The sequence below is a fragment of the Leiobunum rupestre genome, chromosome 1, assembly GCF_980474605.1.
Source record: "Leiobunum rupestre chromosome 1, qqLeiRupe1.1.hap1, whole genome shotgun sequence".
Classification (NCBI taxonomy): domain Eukaryota; kingdom Metazoa; phylum Arthropoda; class Arachnida; order Opiliones; family Sclerosomatidae; genus Leiobunum; species Leiobunum rupestre.
This window is the reverse complement of record NC_143384.1, coordinates 62,193,239-62,213,382: the sequence shown is the minus strand read 5'-3', so window position 1 is coordinate 62,213,382 and position 20,144 is coordinate 62,193,239. Positions and strand designations below refer to the sequence as shown.

The 20,144-nt window shown below is 36.9% G+C and overlaps 2 protein-coding genes across 2 annotated transcripts; both read right to left on the bottom strand.

Annotated features, from left to right (window-relative positions):
• Positions 1 to 3,702: 3,702 nt before the first annotated feature.
• LOC149964368 (iripin-2-like) lies at positions 3,703 to 9,979 on the bottom strand. The gene is made up of 4 exons (XM_090180624.1): positions 9,091 to 9,979; positions 8,650 to 8,855; positions 5,119 to 5,328; positions 3,703 to 4,475 (listed from the first exon to the last, which is right to left on the bottom strand). Exons 1-4 carry the CDS (start codon positions 9,328 to 9,330, stop codon positions 3,872 to 3,874), a joined length of 1,260 nt encoding a protein of 419 aa, XP_090036750.1. The 5' UTR covers positions 9,331 to 9,979; the 3' UTR covers positions 3,703 to 3,871.
• A 3,022-nt stretch (positions 9,980 to 13,001) lies between these two features.
• On the bottom strand, positions 13,002 to 19,723 carry LOC149964367 (leukocyte elastase inhibitor C-like). Its single transcript, XM_090170749.1, has 4 exons — positions 19,626 to 19,723; positions 18,031 to 18,449; positions 15,750 to 16,122; positions 13,002 to 13,957 (listed from the first exon to the last, which is right to left on the bottom strand). Exons 2-4 carry the CDS (start codon positions 18,410 to 18,412, stop codon positions 13,390 to 13,392), a joined length of 1,323 nt encoding a protein of 440 aa, XP_090026875.1. The 5' UTR covers positions 18,413 to 18,449; positions 19,626 to 19,723; the 3' UTR covers positions 13,002 to 13,389.
• Between the last annotated feature and the right edge of the window lie 421 nt (positions 19,724 to 20,144).

The following is a 20,144-nucleotide window of genomic DNA, read 5'->3' as shown; positions in this document are numbered from 1 at the left end:
CATTGCCGCTCCCTCGTATGGGTTTAGATACATTGGCGCTACTTCGTGAATTCTGGCTCAATTTGTGTACTATACTTCTGAATTACACTATTATAATTATATTGTAGTATAGTCCAAACAACTTCTCTCATCTTCATGAGTTCTACTATAATAGCCCATTAAGTTTAATATTAAACAGACAATATAACAGCCCATGATGGATTGCAACTTGAATTTTGAAGCTTCGTTACAAAATGGTCATAAGGGTTAATTTTGGTTAAGCTCAACTCTCATACATAATTTTTGTAATAAATTAACAATATAAAAATTTTATGTATACTGAACTTGAAATTTTAAATTAACCTAATTGAGTTAAAAAGTAGCCTAGCATCTAGAGCCAGCCATGAAATCTGGAGATTTTAAAACTTGCAATCCAGCATGAGGCAGCTGAACAAAGTTGACATTTCTTTTTCAGTGTCTAGAAATGTATAACATTAATTTATAAGATTAAAACTTATTTTAGTACTTAAAATGAATAAGAGTAATACTGCTGATAAAAACACTCATGTTGGTGAAACATTAAATGGAAATCTGGTTAAGGGAAAGGAAAAATATTGAAAATAGGCACTAGTGTGTATGTTTTACGTGTTTCCATTCCCAAAATTATAGCGCTCTTGGGCTACTAAACACTGTTTGAATAGCAAAAACAGTTTTCAATGCAATTAAATTATTTACTTTTTTCCAGAAATTTCTTATACATTTCCTTTTAGTGTTTGTTGTTGCATATACTGGGAATTCCACATTAAGCTAACCTGATAATACTCATAATCATAATAAACAACAAGGGTGGCAGGGTAAGAAATATACTTAACATGTATTGTGAATGTTTGATTCCGTAATATTCTTTTTCTGAATCAGAAAAAAACGTGGATAAAATTTAATTAAACATACTTTTTTGATTTAGTTTTTACTCATCAAATGTTTTATAGTTCTATGGCCACCTGTAACAACTTCAACTACTTTGCAGTGTTGCAACAGCTTGCTCATCAATTGTCTAAAACAGTAGGCCTCCATACTCCGACTTTTAAAGTCGGTTAAGTGACAGTCAGCGAAAACTACAATATCTATTGCGGTGTACGTTCAGTACTTTGAAGATTATCCCGGGGAATCGTTTCGAGCATCCAAACAAATAATGAGAGGTTCAGTCACTGTTGCCAACATTGCAAGATACAAAAAAAATATTTAGCTATACCAGTCCATAAGTCTTTAACAACCTCCTTACGAAGTAGGTATGAAATCTTACTCAAATCGAGTAACACAAAATTGCTAAGACTTTGGAACTTAAAAATATTTAGTAAGAGTAATATTGATATTATTACCTCTAAATCGTTAAATAAATAAATAAACCCAAATATAATTACACACTTTTGTAAATGATGTTCCAGAATACAACAGTGCTGCTAAAAACGTAATGGTAAAATTTTCATCAACTGATTGCCATTTATCATAATGGTAGTCTGACCAATGATTGCATCTCCAAGAGATTTTAAATATTGAACCATCAAAATACGGGCTGAAAGTTAATTGTCTTCCGAAATTACGATATTGGCACACAGTACCAAAAATTGTTTGACAAGAGCATCAAGACTTTTCACTGAAGCAAAACATTATTTATCAGTTGTGGAATTGATGGGCATCATACTCCTCAGTGCATTTATCAGTTTGCGGAGGACTGCCAGCTGTAACTCTGGAAAAAAATAAGCATTCAATGATGGATTTTCGCTAGTAAAAGAATGACACAATTATGTATTTTACATTGACAAGAAACTATAGTTCATTGTAGGATTTTCAAGATAATTTCCAGATAGAAGTGACGGAATTTTACTAGAAGTTAATAAAAAATTCAAGTGTTATAGTATTAATATTACTAGATTAGTTAAAAGCTTAAAAGCCTACACTGAAGTTGTAGGTGGTGTGCTTAGAGAATTTACAACGGAGATAGCATAGGAAGGTGTGGAAGCAATTGGAACTGATGAACTTTTAGCACTAGACCGCCAAGAATTTATAGATAAATACATGAGCCAAAATTATTAACACTAACTATTACCGTTAACCTCAACAAGTTTTTATGGAAGGGGAAACCGAAGATCTCAGGGGAAAACCCCTTTAAACCAGTGGGGAGAGAACTTGAAAACTCTACGCAGAAGGAGTTGTTCCGAGTTTTCACCCAGTGCCACAAGCTGGGATCGAACCCGGCTCCTCTATTTCAACGGTAGGGTTCTACTGATATAACGGCTTTTTCAAAGTACCATTTTCGCGTAGATTCCAAATCAGGTTTACAACCAGTATCTTCGCCACTGGTGTTGATCACACGATGACTGAAATAGGTAAACAGCTAGTGTGTTGGCCGCTTTAGTTACGCCACTGATAAAATATGAAAAGAGTGGTATTAAAAATATATGGTGGTGTTTGTCTAATCAAGTTTCGGTATCACTTGTGTTAGAAGAACGATATATTGCAGTAATCAGCTAGGCTAATACCAAAGGCCCCACCTCAGGTCAAGTCATCAAGCGACTTTTGAAGCCATTAATAAAGTAGCTGGTATGGAATAAATTATGAGACAAGGTAAAGGTTCAGTGACTCGTCGGAAAAATTCGAGACGAATTTCAAGTAGCTCCTTTACTTTCGTCACGTGAGCAGGGCATTCTTTCACGCTTCCCAAAATATGTTACGCAGCCCCACCCTCAACACTCAAACCATTCTCTGGCCCTTTAAACCCGTACCAGAAAACATGTAGGTAGAACTTGTAAGTGAGTATAAACGCAGCTTTATTGAATATCATCTACATTTATACAATTCTTCTGACACGGTTTATAACTAGATGAAACAAATTTTATTTTGAATTTCTAACTTGTGTTGGTTTCGAAATAGCCGATAGAAATTGCGTCTATGTACAGTCCCGATCAAAAGTTTCTGGCCGTTTTCTATGGGCAGCCATTTTGTTTCTGTTTTAGGTAGAGAGCCGAATGAGGGCTTCTATCAAAGAAAACCCTCACGAAAGAATATGCTGTGAAAATGTGTGCCCCACCACCATTAGGGCGCGAGCAAAGCCGGAAATAGCCAAACCGCTCCAAAATGACGCCATGAAAACATTAATACAATATGTCCTGTCTACGCTGGTTCAATGAGTCATAATATTCGGAAACATAACCTGGTTTAATTTTTCCAATCGGATTTGTGGTTGTAAAGTTATTGAAGAAATAGTGATGACGGAAAACATGAAAATTAACCCTAATTTAATTTTTAAGTAAAACAAAGCAAGCGTGAAAGTAGTATTTAAAATAATATCGCTCGAGACCATGATTTTTTTGCTTCACCCCAAATAGTGGCGTCGAAAGCTCATAGAATTGCCAATAGATAATGCCAATAATAATTTTGAAGTCATAAATTTTCCGATTTCCAAACATCCATATTTAAGGGGGGCACTTCCCTAGCAATTGAAATTCAAAGACCCTAAAATATACGAAGGATCAATGTTTGGCACAGTTTTATCATAAAGTGAAGGACAAATAATTTATCGATAATTATCTAGAACATAATTTGGTATTTATATTATCTTGGTCGGCGGGTGGTGTTTCAATTCCAAATATCATAACAGTTCAAAAAATAGGTTCATCACTTTTGGTATTAAAAAAAAAGTATTATTTACTTTTGCTCAACTACAGAATATGGTGTGGCGCCATCTACGTAATTTTTTCGAAAGCAGATATACAATTGAGGGTTTGTAGCAATGGGAGAAAAGGAAAATACATACTAAGTATTTATCCTTTCCGATGGTAGATGGTCACTGAACACAAATAATGGTCTATTAACGGATTAAGGTGGGGCGGGACTACTGAAGAGGATCAGTAACCCTCCCGACAAACAAGATCAACTGACTTCGCGCGTGTTTGATGAAAAACATAAATGGTCTGTTGGCGTTGAAGACAGCGTAGCGGCTCTTCATGGATCGACCCATGATGGAGAAGGAAGTGGCAGCCGAGGCCTCAGTGCCCCTCTCGTTGACCTCTACCACGGCTTTCTGTATGAATTTGTCCACCTTGAGAGATTGGGCTTTGTTGATTTTGGACAGATTGGCCAAGTCGCCGAAAACGCGTTTGATCCCCACCCGGTTCAATGGCTCAACCAGTTTCAGTTCGTTGTTGAGTTTAAATTTAGGCAGACTAACGTCCACTTTGACCTCTCGCGCTTTGGTCAAAGTGTCCCTGATAATTGCGTACGTTAGATTTTTCTCGATGTCTTCCAAGGGCACGTCTTCGTGGGGTAAAACTACGAACATTACCGCTTCTTCGTCCTCGTACGGTAAGGCGATTATCTGGAAGCGCAACTCGTTGTTCTGGGCCAGCGGGAATTTGCTGACGACATTCATCGTCGGAACCTTGGGGGCGTCGTTCCATTGGACTTCAGGCCGAGGGAAGAATCGACGGTCGTGAGTGCTGGTAATCAAATGAAATTATGGTTAAATAAATAAAAATATTGCCGGAAGTATTATTACGATAGTAATATCCATCTAGACTATATAAAAATTTAACGTTCGCATATTCTATACCAGTTATGCCCAAGTTTATAATTCTAAAGATTGCAAGGTCGAGAACGATATAGTTAATTTTTATGGTATAGACATAAGTATATTTGTGAGCTCAACATTTTGATGGTCGAGATCGACATTGTTATGGTCCAGATCTCCATTTTGAAGATGGAAATCTCCATTTTGAAGGTCGTGATCACCATTTTGATAGTCGAAATCGCCCGTTTGTCCACCCCTGCACAAGACATCTAACATTTACCGGCGGAAATATTCCGACTAACGATGTAAGATGTAGAAATTAAACTGCGTATGGATATTTACTTAATTAAAAACAAAATTTTCCCAATATAGCAGTTTAAAAAAATCACTATATGACGTATTTCGTCTCGCACAATATTTTCTTCAGAAACGTATTCTTAAAAATCAGCGAAAGCCTACGAAGGCACCTGTTTCAAGCGAAGAACCTCCGCAAAATCCAGGGATGGATACTTTTCTCGTACCAGATATATTAAATACACCTGATGCTACGTTGATTTTTGAAATAAATTTACCTTCTAGGGTCGAATTGGGTCTTCCAGACGCCCTTGAAGTAGATGGCGTTGATGAGCACCATGACGGTTTGCGGATCCAACGGGTTGTCGAAGAGCTTCGGGATGGAGTGGTTGGTGGCTCTGTCGCACCATTCATTGATCAAGCTGGTGCCGTCACCTCCGAAGTCCACGTCGGTTGCTTCGGCGTGAAAGATTCGAGTCAGTTTCTCCCTGAGCGAAACAAGAAAATTAATTGTCCGGTATAAATAGTCTAGTGGCCCGGCTATCCCGATATGCTTACGTGTGAACGAGTTAAGTACCAGAACTTTATCTCTGGCTGCTTCAGCTACTCACTCATTTCTACTCCGAACTATACCTTCCCCGCGATCCCATAAGGGTTTACAGTCGCTCTTTTAATTTAATTATCTATTAATTAAGATTATCAGTAAATATCTTCAAATATTGAAATTTCCCTACGATGAGTAGTTTCTTTGTTAAGCCTGACTGAAATGTCCGTGCTTACAAGGGTATGTTCAGTAACTGTCATCAGTGACAACGATAAGTGGAAACCGGTTCTTACTGAATCCATTTTCGCTATTCCGGTTTGACGTCACGAAGCTCATAGGTTGCTGGAGGAGTCAGTTAAGCGACCGTTGAGTGACGTATCGTAACGATGTTTTTACCTCTCCGAGGGGACTTTGTACCCTAGGAGGGGTTATACAAATCGTAACTTCAAAGGACACGTAGCTCGGCAAAAATTAGAAATAAATAAGACTGGATTTTTTGAGTGTGTGGCTCCCCCTTCCGGGTTCCAGCTAAAAATCCGCCAAAGGCTGAGTTTGAAGACGATATTCCGATTTGCAGTAAAGCGTTTACTTTAAACACCCTTTAAGTTTTTGTCGGCCAATTTGGCGTTGTAATGTGAATTTGGTTGGTTACGTAGATAAACTAAAATATTCGTTTGATGTTACCCAAAGGAAGGGGTACTTGAGTTACGTGCTTTTTGCTTTAAGGAGTGATTAAAATTTAACGAAGAAATCTTATACTAATGGTGCAAACCCCCGTTTTTTATAGCTAATATTCGCGAAGATCTCAACTAAATTTTCTTAAATCCCTATACGTGGATTTTACCAAATTCGTAGGTCCAGAAAACGGGTGAAAATAGTGATGTCCACGCGGCGAAGTCTATTGTCGCCTGACTAACGAAGAGGCCCGAAAAACGGGGGGAAATAGCTCAAGACTGACTAACAAATATTTTGGCTCGTTAATTTCAAGGCCCGGGAAACGGACGAAAATAGTGAGCGGTTGAGTCAAAGCACGGCCAGCTTTGATCACGCGCTGTTCGCGCTATAGTGGCCAACCCATTCGTTTCTATGTTATCCTACGAGCCAAAGATATCTGTATGAGTTGAGCGCCCCTAGCGGAATAATTTGTTTAGAATAGCTTTTTTTATACAGACTAAAGGCGGGGAATTCAAACTTATTCATATTAAAATTGTATTATTGTCATTTTTACAAACTTGTAAATATTAATAAAGTAACATGTATTATTACCATTTAATTACAAAAGTTGCCGATATATATTTGATATTTTAAATTAAGCGTATAAGACGCGTTAATAACACCTTTTTGGCATTGAAGCCAATATAAAAAACTGTATGAGTTCAGCGCCACGCTCATTATAGCGGGAAAATCCTAGCTCATGGAATTTCGGCGAATGGGTTGGCCGCTATAGCGCAAACAGCGCGTGATCAAAGTTGGCCGTGGTCACAGCTATTTTGGCCTTAGCCGTTTGCGTCATGAAAACACGTCCAAATTAGCTGCCACACATTTACGTACTATTTTGGCCTGATTAGACACGGCCTAAAATTTAGGCTCCGTGACGACAGAGTTCCTCGTTATATCTAGTTTAATTTAAAGCGGTTAAAGGAAAAGTCCAGGTTGGGTAAAACTTGGGCCTATTTGAAAGAGCATGTTTAAATAAACTCAAAAATATCAGTCGTAAAATTGTATCTTTTTTTAATGACGATAAATTAATTTTTAAACGAGCGAAATATACCCGCCAAGCGAGCTGCCATTTTGTTTCGCGGTGACGTTTTAGGACTTTAAGCACGCGCTGTTCGCGCTATAACAGCGCTCTGTTCCCTGCGCGCGCTTGCTCCGCGTGCGGTCTGCGGAGGGAAGGCGAAAGAAAATGGCAGCTCGCTTGGCGGGTAAATTTGGTTCGTTTAAATATTAATTTCTCGTCATTAAAAAAAGATACAATTTTACGACTGATATTTTTGAGTATATTTAAACATGATCTTTCAAATAGACCCAAGTTTTACCCACCCTGGACTTTTCCTTTAACTTTTACTAAGGCTATCACGATGACAAACATTTCGCTATTTGAGTCGGTGATAAGGAAATGATTTATTGATTAGTTTTATTTTCACGTAGTGTCCTAGAACCGTTCGGTTTGTAAATTTAAATTATTGCTCGTCAGTCTTTAGGAAATACGACCCCTTTGCTTCGCAATATCAATTTAGGAAATCGAAGAGCTAGCATTTGAGCACTTGCCAATTTTATTCATTTTTATACCCGCATATTGTTTTTAATGAAGACGCGTTTGACAAAGAGATATCAAACAGGGAAAGCTGTGAGGATCCACTTTCCTCGTTTCACATTCTACATCACCTAATTGGGGCTATTAGGAAAACGAGATACTTGGAGAGATTTAGCAGAGTTCTGGAAGTTTGAACGACAACGTCGAGAGTTACTTGATCATTTTTGATGGTTTGGTTTTCGCGATTATTTTATCAATTGAAGACGAAGCCATGTCCGTCGATCTTATGTCCAATTTGATATAATACTTCAAGTGTTTAAATGAATATACTGAATGTTATAATTTTCTAAATGAAAGCAGGAGTAACCGGTTTCAACTAATTTAAGATACATTGGTTAAAATGTAAATACTGGTATTGGTTATCGGTAAAGGTGTATCAAAACTAAGATATCGATTTGATAGTGTCTCTCATATCGAAAATATCGGTAATAAACTATGATACTATCGATACCATCTAGTATATTTTTTTAAATAAATTTCGATATAGATTCTACCAAGAATGTATTGATTCTACTATACCAATATTGGTACATTTTGACACCGATCTATCGATACCAGCGGATAAAACCAAAATATTGAAAAAATATGATACCGATATAACATCAGTTAAAATGTATTTTTGGTGCCGACATTAAATCAGTCCAACTCCAATAGGCGAAACTATAAAATCGATGGGGAATGAAAAAATGGGACTCACGTGACTAATTGACGTCATTAACTCGTGAATAAGTCTTTTGAAAAATACGGTGATTGTTGTTTCATCACGTGCACATTTTTTCTTTCAGGGAGTGAGTGCGAAAATGAACGAGCTTCTTTATGAAGTAGAGTAGCTATCTTGCGTGGTTTTTATTTCCCATTTTAACAGGTTGGCCAAGACCGAAAGAACTTTATAGTTTCGCATATTGTAAATTTGGGTACTAGAATACAGAAAACCGTAAGCAGACTTACTTAAAATCTCGTTGCACTTCGAATCCTTTTCTCGTCCATACTGAGTTGGCTATATTTAGCGTATAACCCTCGCCGTGCAATGGTAGTTCCCTTGACAATTTTTGAACTGCTCTTTCGATTTCGCGGATGGTCAGGGATTGACGGGCGTCTTGACCCAAGGCATCTTTAATTTCCGAAAACGTTTCACCGTCGGCTCCTTCCAACAACTAAATTTAAATTTAAGATAATTAAGAAAAGTTATCAGAACTGATGTCATTCCGGCAGAATTATTTTCCAATAGTTCACAAAGTGGTTGTAGGAGGACTCGCCACGAAAGTAATAAAATAATAAACTAAACTATATATGTATTTTAAAACATTCTAGAGATCGGAATAAACAGCACAAATTTAAATAATTGCGCTGGAATGACGCTGACAAAAACCATTTGAAATAAATATATACCATATAAAGGGCAGATGCCAAACTGTACGGCGAGAAGAGAACATTGCCGCTGGTCGAATCACTGTTCAAGTACTCCTTGTAGATCCTAAATCCAAACGCGTTGGACGTATTAACCAAACTAGCCTGGTTAATGACATTATCGGACATCCGTTGAGTCCACGTATCGTTAGACCATTTTGAGGAACCCAGGGCCAAAGTCAGGGCCGATTTAATTATGAACGAAGCCAACGGACTAACCATGGTGGCAACCACTTTATCGAGGACTAACAATCGCAGTGTAGATCGTAAAATGAGACTCTCCGAGACTTTATATCATATCTTCGACGCGACTGTTTATAAATTGAACTACTATACGTAATATAATGACCTTTGATCGTGCACGAAATGTCTTCGAGGCTTAGCCTTTTTCCGTTCAAGGCGACGTTGCGCAAAACTTTCCGAACCCTTTCATGGTAAAAGACGCGCTTTTCAAGCTAATCGATTAAAAGTTGCATCGTGTAGTGGCGATTTTCGTATCAACTTTCTCTCCCTCGCTTTCCTTCGCGCGATAATATTTATGTAATTTAAGACCGGGGGTTTTTTCGACTCTAAAATTGAGATCCTGTGTAATAACGTCTTCTTCCTTCTCTCGCGATTTCCCCCGCACCCACTATTTCTACCAAAACCGCGCGCCTTTTAGGGTGCCGCAGAACCTACGACGAGAAACGGAAAGAGGCGAGAATTTTAACCTTGGATGAGTTTTCGAAAATAAAACACAAATTGTCGCTTCCCGGTTACGGCTGTGGTTGATAAGGACTTCCTATCTGGCATTTCGTCGCGTACACGCCGGAAGAGACATTGAATACAATAATTCCTTTCTCCTTGCCTTTATTATTTTTAATATTGAAGTGCATTCACGCTATATTATGGTTATTAAACTTGGGCATTAATCCGAATCCGCCGGATCCTAGTTGAGTGTATTACCGGGTTGCGGGTTGTTAGGTTTTTTTTTTTAAATCGGACCGTTATTTTTTTATATTTTAATAATTATTTGATTTCTTGATTTAAAAAAAACTGGTTATTTCATTTATTTTAATTGGTTTTTGATGTTATTTTTTGAAACATCCAAAAAACCGATTTAATAAACTTAATTTATTTTAATTATTTTTTTATGATAAATCTAAAAAAAATCGATTTATTTCATTTATTTTAATTGATTTTTTATTTTATTTTTTGAAAAAAATCGATTTCATTTATTTCATTTGATTTGGATTTGGTTTTTGGAATAATCTAAAAAAAAAATTATTTAACTTAAATCGATTCTTATTTTAATTGATTTTTTATTTTATCGATTTGAAGTTAAAAAAAAAATCCAAGGGATTTTTGTAAGAATGCCGGCACTTTAAAAAGCGTGTCGATAGCCTTCCAAGTAATTGGATTCAGCAGACTGACAGAGTTACCAAATTGGAAGACCGAAAAGAATGCCATTTCCTAACATTCTCTCTCGTTTGATTTAAATCATGGTCCGGATCGCTAACTGGAAAATTATTCGGTACCTGAGAGTGAAAGTTAAATAAGTCGAGATACCTGACTTTTGGAAGCCATTCAAAAGATAAATTCCTGTTTTTACATTAGGCTGACTTGTTACTTTAATATTTACCTCTCCGAGGGAACAATGTTTCCTAACAGGGGTTTTACAGGGGTATATTTGTTGGTGTGTGTGTCTGTCTGTTGTTCGCAGTACCTGGGCAAAGTGCAGTTTCTCGAATTTTGAAAAAGGGTTTAGGGTTTTTAAAACGCCTAATTTCCAATTCGTGTTTTTGTTGCGACGTGTTGTATTTGTGTTGCGCGTGTTCGGTGTGTGCTCAGTAGCGGCGCCAGGATTTTTGGGGAGGCAGGCCAACCATTTTTAGGCCCCCCCAAAATTATGGAGGCCCTCTACCCCATTTTTTTTTAAATCCGTCTACGTGGATTATTTATTTATTTAATTTTTTTAAGCAAGTGGTGCAATTTTTGGGTAAAATGGGTACGCGACGAAAACATTAGAACAAATAACACTTATCAAATTAGTGGTTATTTACCTATTTCTACGACTGAATTCAAGTCTATCAATTTACATTCATTCCTTCGGTACTTCGCATGTACATCGCTTACATCAGATCTTAAAACTTTACGAAAATGAATGTACATAGGTACACTAAGTAAAGTAAGTTTAAGAACCATTTATTTGTAAAGATAAAATTAAAGATACAATTTGGATATAGTAGCGCTTGCCAAAAATTAAAACTAAAAAATACACTACTGTCAAAGAAAAGTTACTCGTACCTTTGAAAGGAATAAAAACAGCAGTGTCGTTAAGCAAATCACTCGCATTGAATATTGAAAAATTAATAAATAAATAAATAATTTCGCAAACAGATTACAAAATTTTCTGATATTAAATAATTTGGAAGCGCATATATTAAATTTTGGAGGCCCCTACCAAAATTTCCATTAGGCCTAGGCCTACCCCGGCCTGTTGCTGGCGCCGCTACTGTTTGTGCTGTGTAGGTACGGGGTTTCTACTCTCTAACCTCTAATTATTGATTTTTGGGACCAACCGAGCGTTAAGGGTTACATAAAACGACTTAGCATCCAAATAGCAGGGTTTCTTTTGGTCACTTGCAATAGTATCAAGCAGAATCCGAACTTCATAACAGATATAGTGACTACATTAAACGTAATTCATAACTACTATTATACAATAAAAATAAATTTTAAAATAATTTTTATTGTATAATAATAAGGGTTCATACAGACCTGGAAAACTTGGAAATTTATTTTGGGCAGAAAAGTCTGGGAAATATCGTGGAAATTCCAATATTTTTGTAAAAATCAGGAAGTTTGCTCTAAATAGTACCAATTTACATCAATTAGTTTTTCAAATTAAAGATTTGACTTCATTACTTATTTTAAATATTACAATATGCAAACAAATTATTTTAAATGTCAGTCATGGAACCACTTCATGGAATGATTGGTTAAATTTAGTTAGACTTGCACTCGGAAATATCAGTGGGAAAGCTTGGCAATATCAGGGATGGCAATACAGGGAAATCGGTTCTACAATAATTTTATGAATCCTGAAGAGTGGTTTTAATTAAGATAACCTTTTTTTCCTAATTTTATAGCTATCACTTTAATTCGAAAAAAAGCATATCATCATGGCGGCCGTAGCCAAAGGTACGGTGTGACGTCTTGCTGCCAAGCACCTATTTAATAAGAGCCATTTCTCGAATGACCAGACATTTTGGTGAACTGTAGTCATTGAGCCTAACGGGAGGCTTGGCATGGCCTAGAACAGACAAATGATAATTTATTCTCAAATCATATTTCTTGCTAGAGACTATTATCTTTCTTTAGGTATACTACGTCACTTCACAGATGACTATTTCTAGTAAGTGACACTTGTGGAACGTATAAACTGATTTAAAAATTATATTACTGTTATAATAGTTATAATATTGTTTAAATGAACTAATTTAACATATCACTAGATGGCGCTAACTGCCTAAACCTGGCTAAAGGATGCAGGGGGCAAGAGAGCTGAGGGCCCCCGGATGAGGCCCTTTTTCGAGGCTGGTCTCCAGCGACAATCATGTATAATAAACCTCTATTATAAATCCCTAAACATCGTACCTTTAATTAATCAATTACAACAATTATGAGATTATTATTTCCATTTTTCTAGAATATACGAAAATCGTTTTTCTCAAATTGAAGTTTTCATTCATGCTTAATTTCTTCTCTTTTATTTATGGACTTTTATAACGTAACAAAAAATATAAATGTACAATTTTTCTAAAAGATCTGAATTTTATTTATTTATCTATAAAATATGTTATATTATTAAGATTTATATTACTAATATTTATTTATTTATTTATTGAAATAATTGTACATCTTGTTATTAAGTACAAAACTGGCGTGGGGAAAACTAAGTGGCGCAGAATCTGCTCAAACTGCACCGAGACACTGGCGAACAAGGGAGAAATGTGCCATGATCTAGTTCAAAGAAAGCACGCCTGTATAGCTGCCGTACAACGCCAAAGGTACTAGCTAGAGTGACACGGTGCAATTCAAGCAGGTTCTACCACTTCTTTAATTACCATAATGAACTTTAAAACAATACTATTTATTTCTGTAATCTTTTTATTTTCTATTAGCAAGTTAGATTCGGATTATAACGACATTTTCTAAAAGAAAATTGTACAGGATGTTAGCTCCTACATTAAACAGAAATCCGAGGTTCTTGTAAATACTAGTAATAATAATGCGGAGCTACAATTGGGCAATCCGGCCGAGAAATAGGATGATTCCGCTGGGATTGTGTCTAACCAGGAACATGAATGGTCGGTCGAGCTTGAATTCCTCCATCCTGGGCAAAGACCTTCCCAGTCCCGTGACTTCCGTGGCCACGGCAGCCTTGGTGCCTTCCTCGTCGACCTCGAGGAACGTCTTTTGCGTCACGCTCGACACTCGCAATCCTTCCGCTTTCGTGATGCCTTTCAGATCGGCCATGGCTTCGAAGGCGTCCGTCATCTGCATCCGCTGCAGGGCGTCATTGGCCTTGATCGCTATTGACAGTTTGAAGCGAGGCATAGTCAGTTTCACTTTTATGGGTGTCACTTGTTCCAGCGCCTCGTATAACATGTCCGGCGTCAGAGAGTTTTCAAGGTCATTCAAGGTCTTGTCCTTTTTGGGTAGCATGATGAACATGCTGATTTGGTCACCCTCGTAAGGAACTTCTAAGATACGACCTTCAGAGTTTTGTGGCATTGACACGTTCAACGTTTCCTCCAAGTACATCATGGGCACTGTTTCGTTGACCTTTTTCAAGTTGTGGAACCTTGGATGAAAAGAATTATTTATGCTTTGATACAGGTCAAACTATCAGATATAACAAAATTATATAATATATATTTTAAAATTATCCCGATATAACCGCTGAACGTTTCAGCCTAAAAACGTTTAATGCAAAAGTTGTCCTCACACCTTTAGTTGAAAGGCATAAGCGCATATGGCGCAATTTGATTTAGAATACACGGCTAATTTTATTCGATTAGTGAATGTCCCACCCAGATACCAGTAATTTCGAACAAATTAATTGGAATATAGTGACACTGCTTTCGTTTTTAACCCGATTGATAAAACATTTCCTGGCAGCGCTGTTTCTTCACAAATAAACAGGCGAACGTTCGCTCCGCCTCAGCAGGGTAATCACAAAGATAATATAGACATTGTACCCTAGATTCCAGTGGCGTAGCTGAGAACTCAGAGGCCCCCCCCCAAAAATCTCTATGAGGCCCCCTTTTTAATTTTTTTTATGGTTAGCGCCCCCCCCCCCCGAAGCTCGAAGCCCCCCCGCACCGCGGACCCTGCGGACCATCAGCTACGCCACTGCTAGATTCGAAATAACTGCTTCGCACATACATCGTAAACAGCGTTTACCCACTTCCTGCCGGAACTACAAAAAATTATCTCCATTGCTACTCATGGTAATCAACTATAGATAAGACTACGGCCAACTTTGATGTTGTTATGTTCGCACAACAGCACGTCATCAAAGTTGGCTGTGATAGGATAGGAGTTTTCGGCGGTCACGTGCGGGAAATGGGTAAGCGCTTCGTTACCAAAACGGCAATCGGAAAACTCTCTGAATTCGAATCTATTAATAGCGGTACTCTATAGCTCCTTCATATCGCCATATAAATTTTTTTATCTATCGATGACGTTCTATAACATCATTGTGCCAAGTCCTTATTGATGGGTAGATGAATATCTCATAAGATATATATCTTACATCAGCGGCTTCGATCGAAAAAAAAAAATATGTGGGGCATAGGCTATAATGTTTTATTAAAAAATTTAGATACTTAAATCTTTAGTAAGAAAATGTACAGCTATAAAATTTTATATTATTATGAAGTATTATTTCTAATACCTCATCCGTCAATGAATTTAATAGAAATCTTTGTGTACATGGATCAAGTTTTCTTGGTCACATGCATGACGAAGCAGGGGCGTAGGAACGTTCTAGAAGTTGGAGGGGGCAAAGAGAAACGAAAAGGGGTCTAAAGAATGGTTTTGAATTTTTAATGGGGTGTAGCTTCTCCGAGTGCAAGTGTAATTTTTACTTTTAAGTGAATTGGTGGGAAAACACTGAAAATTAAACACAGTTTTGGTCCTATAAGCTTTATATGCGTTTAAAATAGGCATTTGAGCCTTTTGAAGATTTCAACAGACCAAAAAGTTGGAGGGGGCAATAACATTAGTTGACCCTCCCAGCAAAATTCTAGGGAGGGGCATTGCCCCTCTGCCCCCCCTGGTTCCTACGCCCCTGTGACGAAGGTATTTTAGGCTATCTAGATAATTGGATAAAACATGGTACCACATTCTTCAATATTAAAATAACTACTGTAAAGAGACTGAACTCGGGCAGTGAGATTAGAAATCTTTCAGTGGCTATTTATCCTCAATTTTATTTCTGTGGAGGCTCTGCCCTCGTATGTTTATCGCTGTGGGCACTCAAATCCCGGAGCCCCAACGGGATCGCCGCCACTTGTATACATCTGTTATTAGTATCATAATGGGAGTAAGTGTTCCACTTTCTACAGATGAAAAAGTCTGAATTTTCTTACGTGGAGTTTAAGGTTTTCTCTTTGTCGAAAGGATATCTCCATTGTCTCTTGAAGTACACGGCGCTGCCCAAGACGAACCTAGTGTCCCCTTCGACCTTGTCCACAAGGTCCTTTATCTTGCCTTCGGTAGAGTTGGTAGCCCACTCGTTGATACGCTGCAAGGCCTCTTGGGAGCCGAAATCCACTTCTTCCGCCTTGGCCATAAACTTCTCCGTGACAATATCCATGTATTCCTTCAAGATGGGATATTTCTTTTGCACCAGGATAATGTTGGCGGTGTCCAGTTGGGAACTTCCACGTCTTTCTTTCAGTTTGAGTAACAGCTTGTGGTAATCGTCCGCAGCCATCATCGAACTGTACGTTCCTTTTGAAACTAAAATTAAGGATAGTATGTAATATATGTATAATACGAGAATAGGCTACATTTATAGAATGCTTTTATTTACATCAGTGTTTTGACACTGAATGTGAGCTGTGGAAAAGGAGACCCTATTTCACACGTCACGATCGTACGTTGCAATTCTGTCATAAGCTTTGGAAGACGTTGATTTTAAAAAACCATTGATTTACGTGGCCGATTTGATTTACTTTTAAGGGGAAGAATATATTGGCCAATCTGGAGCTGGATTGCGAGTCACGATGAAAATCATCTCCACATATACATAATAATCATAACAATCACCTAATAATATCCTATAAATGTATTTTACTTTATTGAACACCAAGAATGTATGGATCTGTACTGAGGGAGATTGACAATGCCCAGGCTGGTGAAGTTTTTCCTCCCCCCCCCCCCCAATTGTACCGGGCCAAAATTATACCATGATGCCCACGAATGGTCTCAACAAAGTCATTCTACCTATAAATAAATACGTTCTTAATCACGGGTTAAAGTGAAGCATGAACATTCGCAGGCTTGAGGGAGTTTTCAAAGAAAAACATTTTATTACCGGATCACGAAAGCGTAAAAACTACAGAGTTTAGGCATGGTAACGTAATTATCAGAAACATTTTTCGGGTGCAATGGTTGTAGAAAGTAAGAATTATAACGAATTTCACGACGAAATCAATGAAAGCATACACAGGGACATGTTTCAAACTAATAAAATAAACAGTATAGGGATTTGAATAGTTCTCCGTCTAGAGGTGTATCATATACTTCTGATAGTAAGTTAAAGGTTAGGGATTTTTTAATCATTGGTGAATTACGTGAATTACGTTTTGAAAAAAAAATCAGTTAGTACGAATTCGTACGTCTACGAAAAATACTTGTAATTTGTGACCTTGTCCGGGCCTAAGTTAAATTAATAAAGTTATGAATGAATTGGCGTAAGCTGAGAATACGCAGGCTGCTTCTGCTTTGTGGTAAGAATGCTTTACCAAAATGGTTGCCTGTGGCTGTAGTAGTTCAATTCTGGAGAAGTAGACGATTTTATCAATTTACTGTCTTTACACCTTCTCTTCACAAGGAGTGAAAAGTGTAGCCCCAATTCTTTGACCTTGACGAATAGTTCATTCGCTCCAAACAGAACAAGCGAATAGTTTAATACACCTTTTGTTTGCTGAAAAAGCGAATAGTTTAATACATCTTTTGTTTGCTGAACAAGCGAATAGTTTAATACACCTTTTGTTTGCTGAACAAGCGAATAGCTTAATTTAGCTTAAAAGGTGTACACATTTTGCTTGCAGAACAAGCGAATAGTTTTATTAAACGTAAAAGGTGTACACCTTTGTTTGCAGAACAAGTGAATAGTATAATTTAGTGTAAAAAGTGTACACCTTTTGTTTGCAGAATAAGCGAGTAGTTTAATTTAGCGTAGAAGGTGCACACCTTTGTTTGTAGAAAAAGTGAATAGTATAATTCTGGAGAAGTAGATGATTTTATCAATTTACTCTCTTTACACCTTCTCTTCACAAGAAGTGAAAAGTGTAGCCCCAATTCTTTGACCTTGACGAATAGTTCATTCGCTCCAAACAGAACAAGCGAATAGTTTAATACACCTTTTGTTTGCTGAACGAGCGAATAGCTTAATTTAGCTTAAAAGGTGTACACCTTTGGTTTGCAGAACAAGTGAGTAGTTTAATTTAGCGTAAAAAGTGTACACATTTTGCTTGCAGAACAAGCGAATAGTTTTATTAAGCGTTAAAGGTGTACACCTTTGTTTGCAGAAAAAGTGAATAGTATAATTTAGTGTAAAAAGTGTACACCTTTTGTTTGCAGAACAAGCGAGTAGTTTAATTGACACTTTTTGATTGTGATATCGGTGTATTTCTACAGTACCTTGTGATTGATTCTTCCCTGAATCTGATTCGTCGATCATTTGTTTCCCGTAGCCGAGAACGTCGTCTATTTGGCGGGCTGTCTTTCCTCGGGCCCCCATGTCCAGCATTGTCAAGGCCAGGCCCAAACTGAATGGTGAGAAGACTACGTTTCCGTCACTATTATTGACTAACTGCTCTCGGTAAAAAGCCAGCGCAAACTGGTTCATGGCCGCCTTTAGATCTCCCAGAGTGCAATTTTCGGTCGATGTCGCCGGTGAAGATTTCAGATCACTCTTGGTGCCATTGGTGGTGGCAGCTGTAGTGGTTGTATGCTGCACCGGCGTAGGCGCCACCATCTTTGTTAAACAAAGTAACGCTACGAAGGCACGTATTTTTGGCATTTTCGTTTCTCTCCAGTAATCAGAAATGCTAGGAATTCTGAAAAAAAAAAAAAAACATGTAACTGTAAAGAACTAGAATGAAATTATTATATCGACAATTATATGTCTAATATTTTATACGCAGTTGAGACATATCTATGGTAGTTTATATACAGTCTGGACATAACTCTAATAGTCTATATGCAGTTCAGATATCTCTTTAATTAATAGTTTATATGTTGTTCAGATATCTCTCTAATAGTTTATACATAGCTTAGACATCTCTAAACGTGTATACGTAGTTTAGACATATATCTAAGAGTTTAAACATAGTTTACAGTTTTCTCTAAAATTATAATATAATATGATATAAAATATAAATATAATATAATTTAGACAACCATAATAGTTTAAACATAGTTTAGACATATATCTAAGAGTTTAAACATAGTTTACAGTTTTCTCTAAAATTATAATATAATATGATATAAAATATAAATATAATATAATTTAGACAACCATAATAGTTTAAACATAGTTTAGACATACATCTAAGAGTTTAAACATAGTTTACAGTTTTCTCTAAAATTATAATATAATATGATATAAAATATAAATATAATATAATTTAGACTTAACCATAATAGTTTAAACATAGTTTAGACATTTCTCTAATAGTTTAAACATAGTTTAGACATTTCTCTAATAGTTTAAACATAGTTTAGACTTAACCATAATAGTTTAAACATAGTTTAGACATTTCTCTAATAGCTTAAACATAGTTTAGACATTTCTCTAATAGTTTAAACATAGTTTGACATTTCTCTAATAGTTTAAACATAGTTTGACATTTCTCTAATAGTTTAAACATAGTTTGACAGTTCTCTAATAGTTTAAACATAGTTTAGACATATGTCTAATAGTTTATGATTTTAATGTTACCAGGAATTTATCAAGATAGGAGAATGAAAGTTAAACAATAATTAGAACCATACTAAGCGACTATTACGTTCTAAAGATTTTATCAGAAAAAAATCGGTCAGGAACGAAACCCTTTTGTCGCGAATGCAAATGGTTTTCGCGCGAGACGCGACAAATGTTTTTTTTCCCCTGTGTTACGCAATTCTGACTCCCTTCTGATTAGAGGTCCCTGTAATACAATGAGATATTGCGATAAACGTCATTCACAGTTGAAAACTTCTATCATGAGGAACTCACGGTGTTATTTTCAAACCTGATCACAAGGTGCTAGAACTCTGTCTTTTCGGAGTCGCTTTTCCTATAAGTTTCACCGTGAAATGTATTCTTGGCTTGGGATATATATAGTAGAGTATCAGATTGATTTCCTAGCTCGTTATTGGAGAACACCTGCCGAAATATTTGGAGCCTGCAATATCTCTCCTCCTGTCATACAGGTACCATCGAATCTAATTTATTAATCAATTATCAGCCTCATCGTAAAGAACACGCCCTTCTCAACGCGTGTATCGACGACGTTAGAAAGTAGGTTGTACACGTTCAAGCAGAAGCGTATTATTTATCTCTTACGAGTGAAGTATTCATTTAGGAAGCAGAAATGAAACTTGTAAATTCGCAGGCTAGAGACACTTTTCAGTGAATTTCCCGACTGTATTACTTCGCTTAGCCTAGTGGATTATTAATGTTATTAAACTCTTTGAGGTTACAAGTTACTTCCTCATTGGTTAAAAGGGTTTTCCCTCGAGTTATTCGGTTTCTCCTTTCCATTAATTTT

What these genes read in the sequence shown, in the direction of transcription:
- LOC149964368 (XM_090180624.1), bottom strand. Translation starts at nt 9,330, where the DNA reads ATGGTTAGTCCGTTGGCTTCGTTCATAATTAAATCGGCCCTGACTTTG. An exon ending in GAAGTGCAACGAGATTTTAA is followed by an intron (nt 5,329 to 8,649) that starts GTAAGTCTGCTT and finishes TGTTTCGCTCAG; the next exon opens with GGAGAAACTGACTCGAATCT. An exon ending in ACCCAATTCGACCCTAGAAG is followed by an intron (nt 4,476 to 5,118) that starts GTAAATTTATTT and finishes TTTGATTACCAG; the next exon opens with CACTCACGACCGTCGATTCT.
- LOC149964367 (XM_090170749.1), bottom strand. Translation starts at nt 18,412, where the DNA reads ATGCCAAAAATACGTGCCTTCGTAGCGTTACTTTGTTTAACAAAGATG. An exon ending in AGGGAAGAATCAATCACAAG is followed by an intron (nt 16,123 to 18,030) that starts GTACTGTAGAAA and finishes CCTTAATTTTAG; the next exon opens with TTTCAAAAGGAACGTACAGT. An exon ending in GAGAAAACCTTAAACTCCAC is followed by an intron (nt 13,958 to 15,749) that starts GTAAGAAAATTC and finishes TTTTCATCCAAG; the next exon opens with GTTCCACAACTTGAAAAAGG.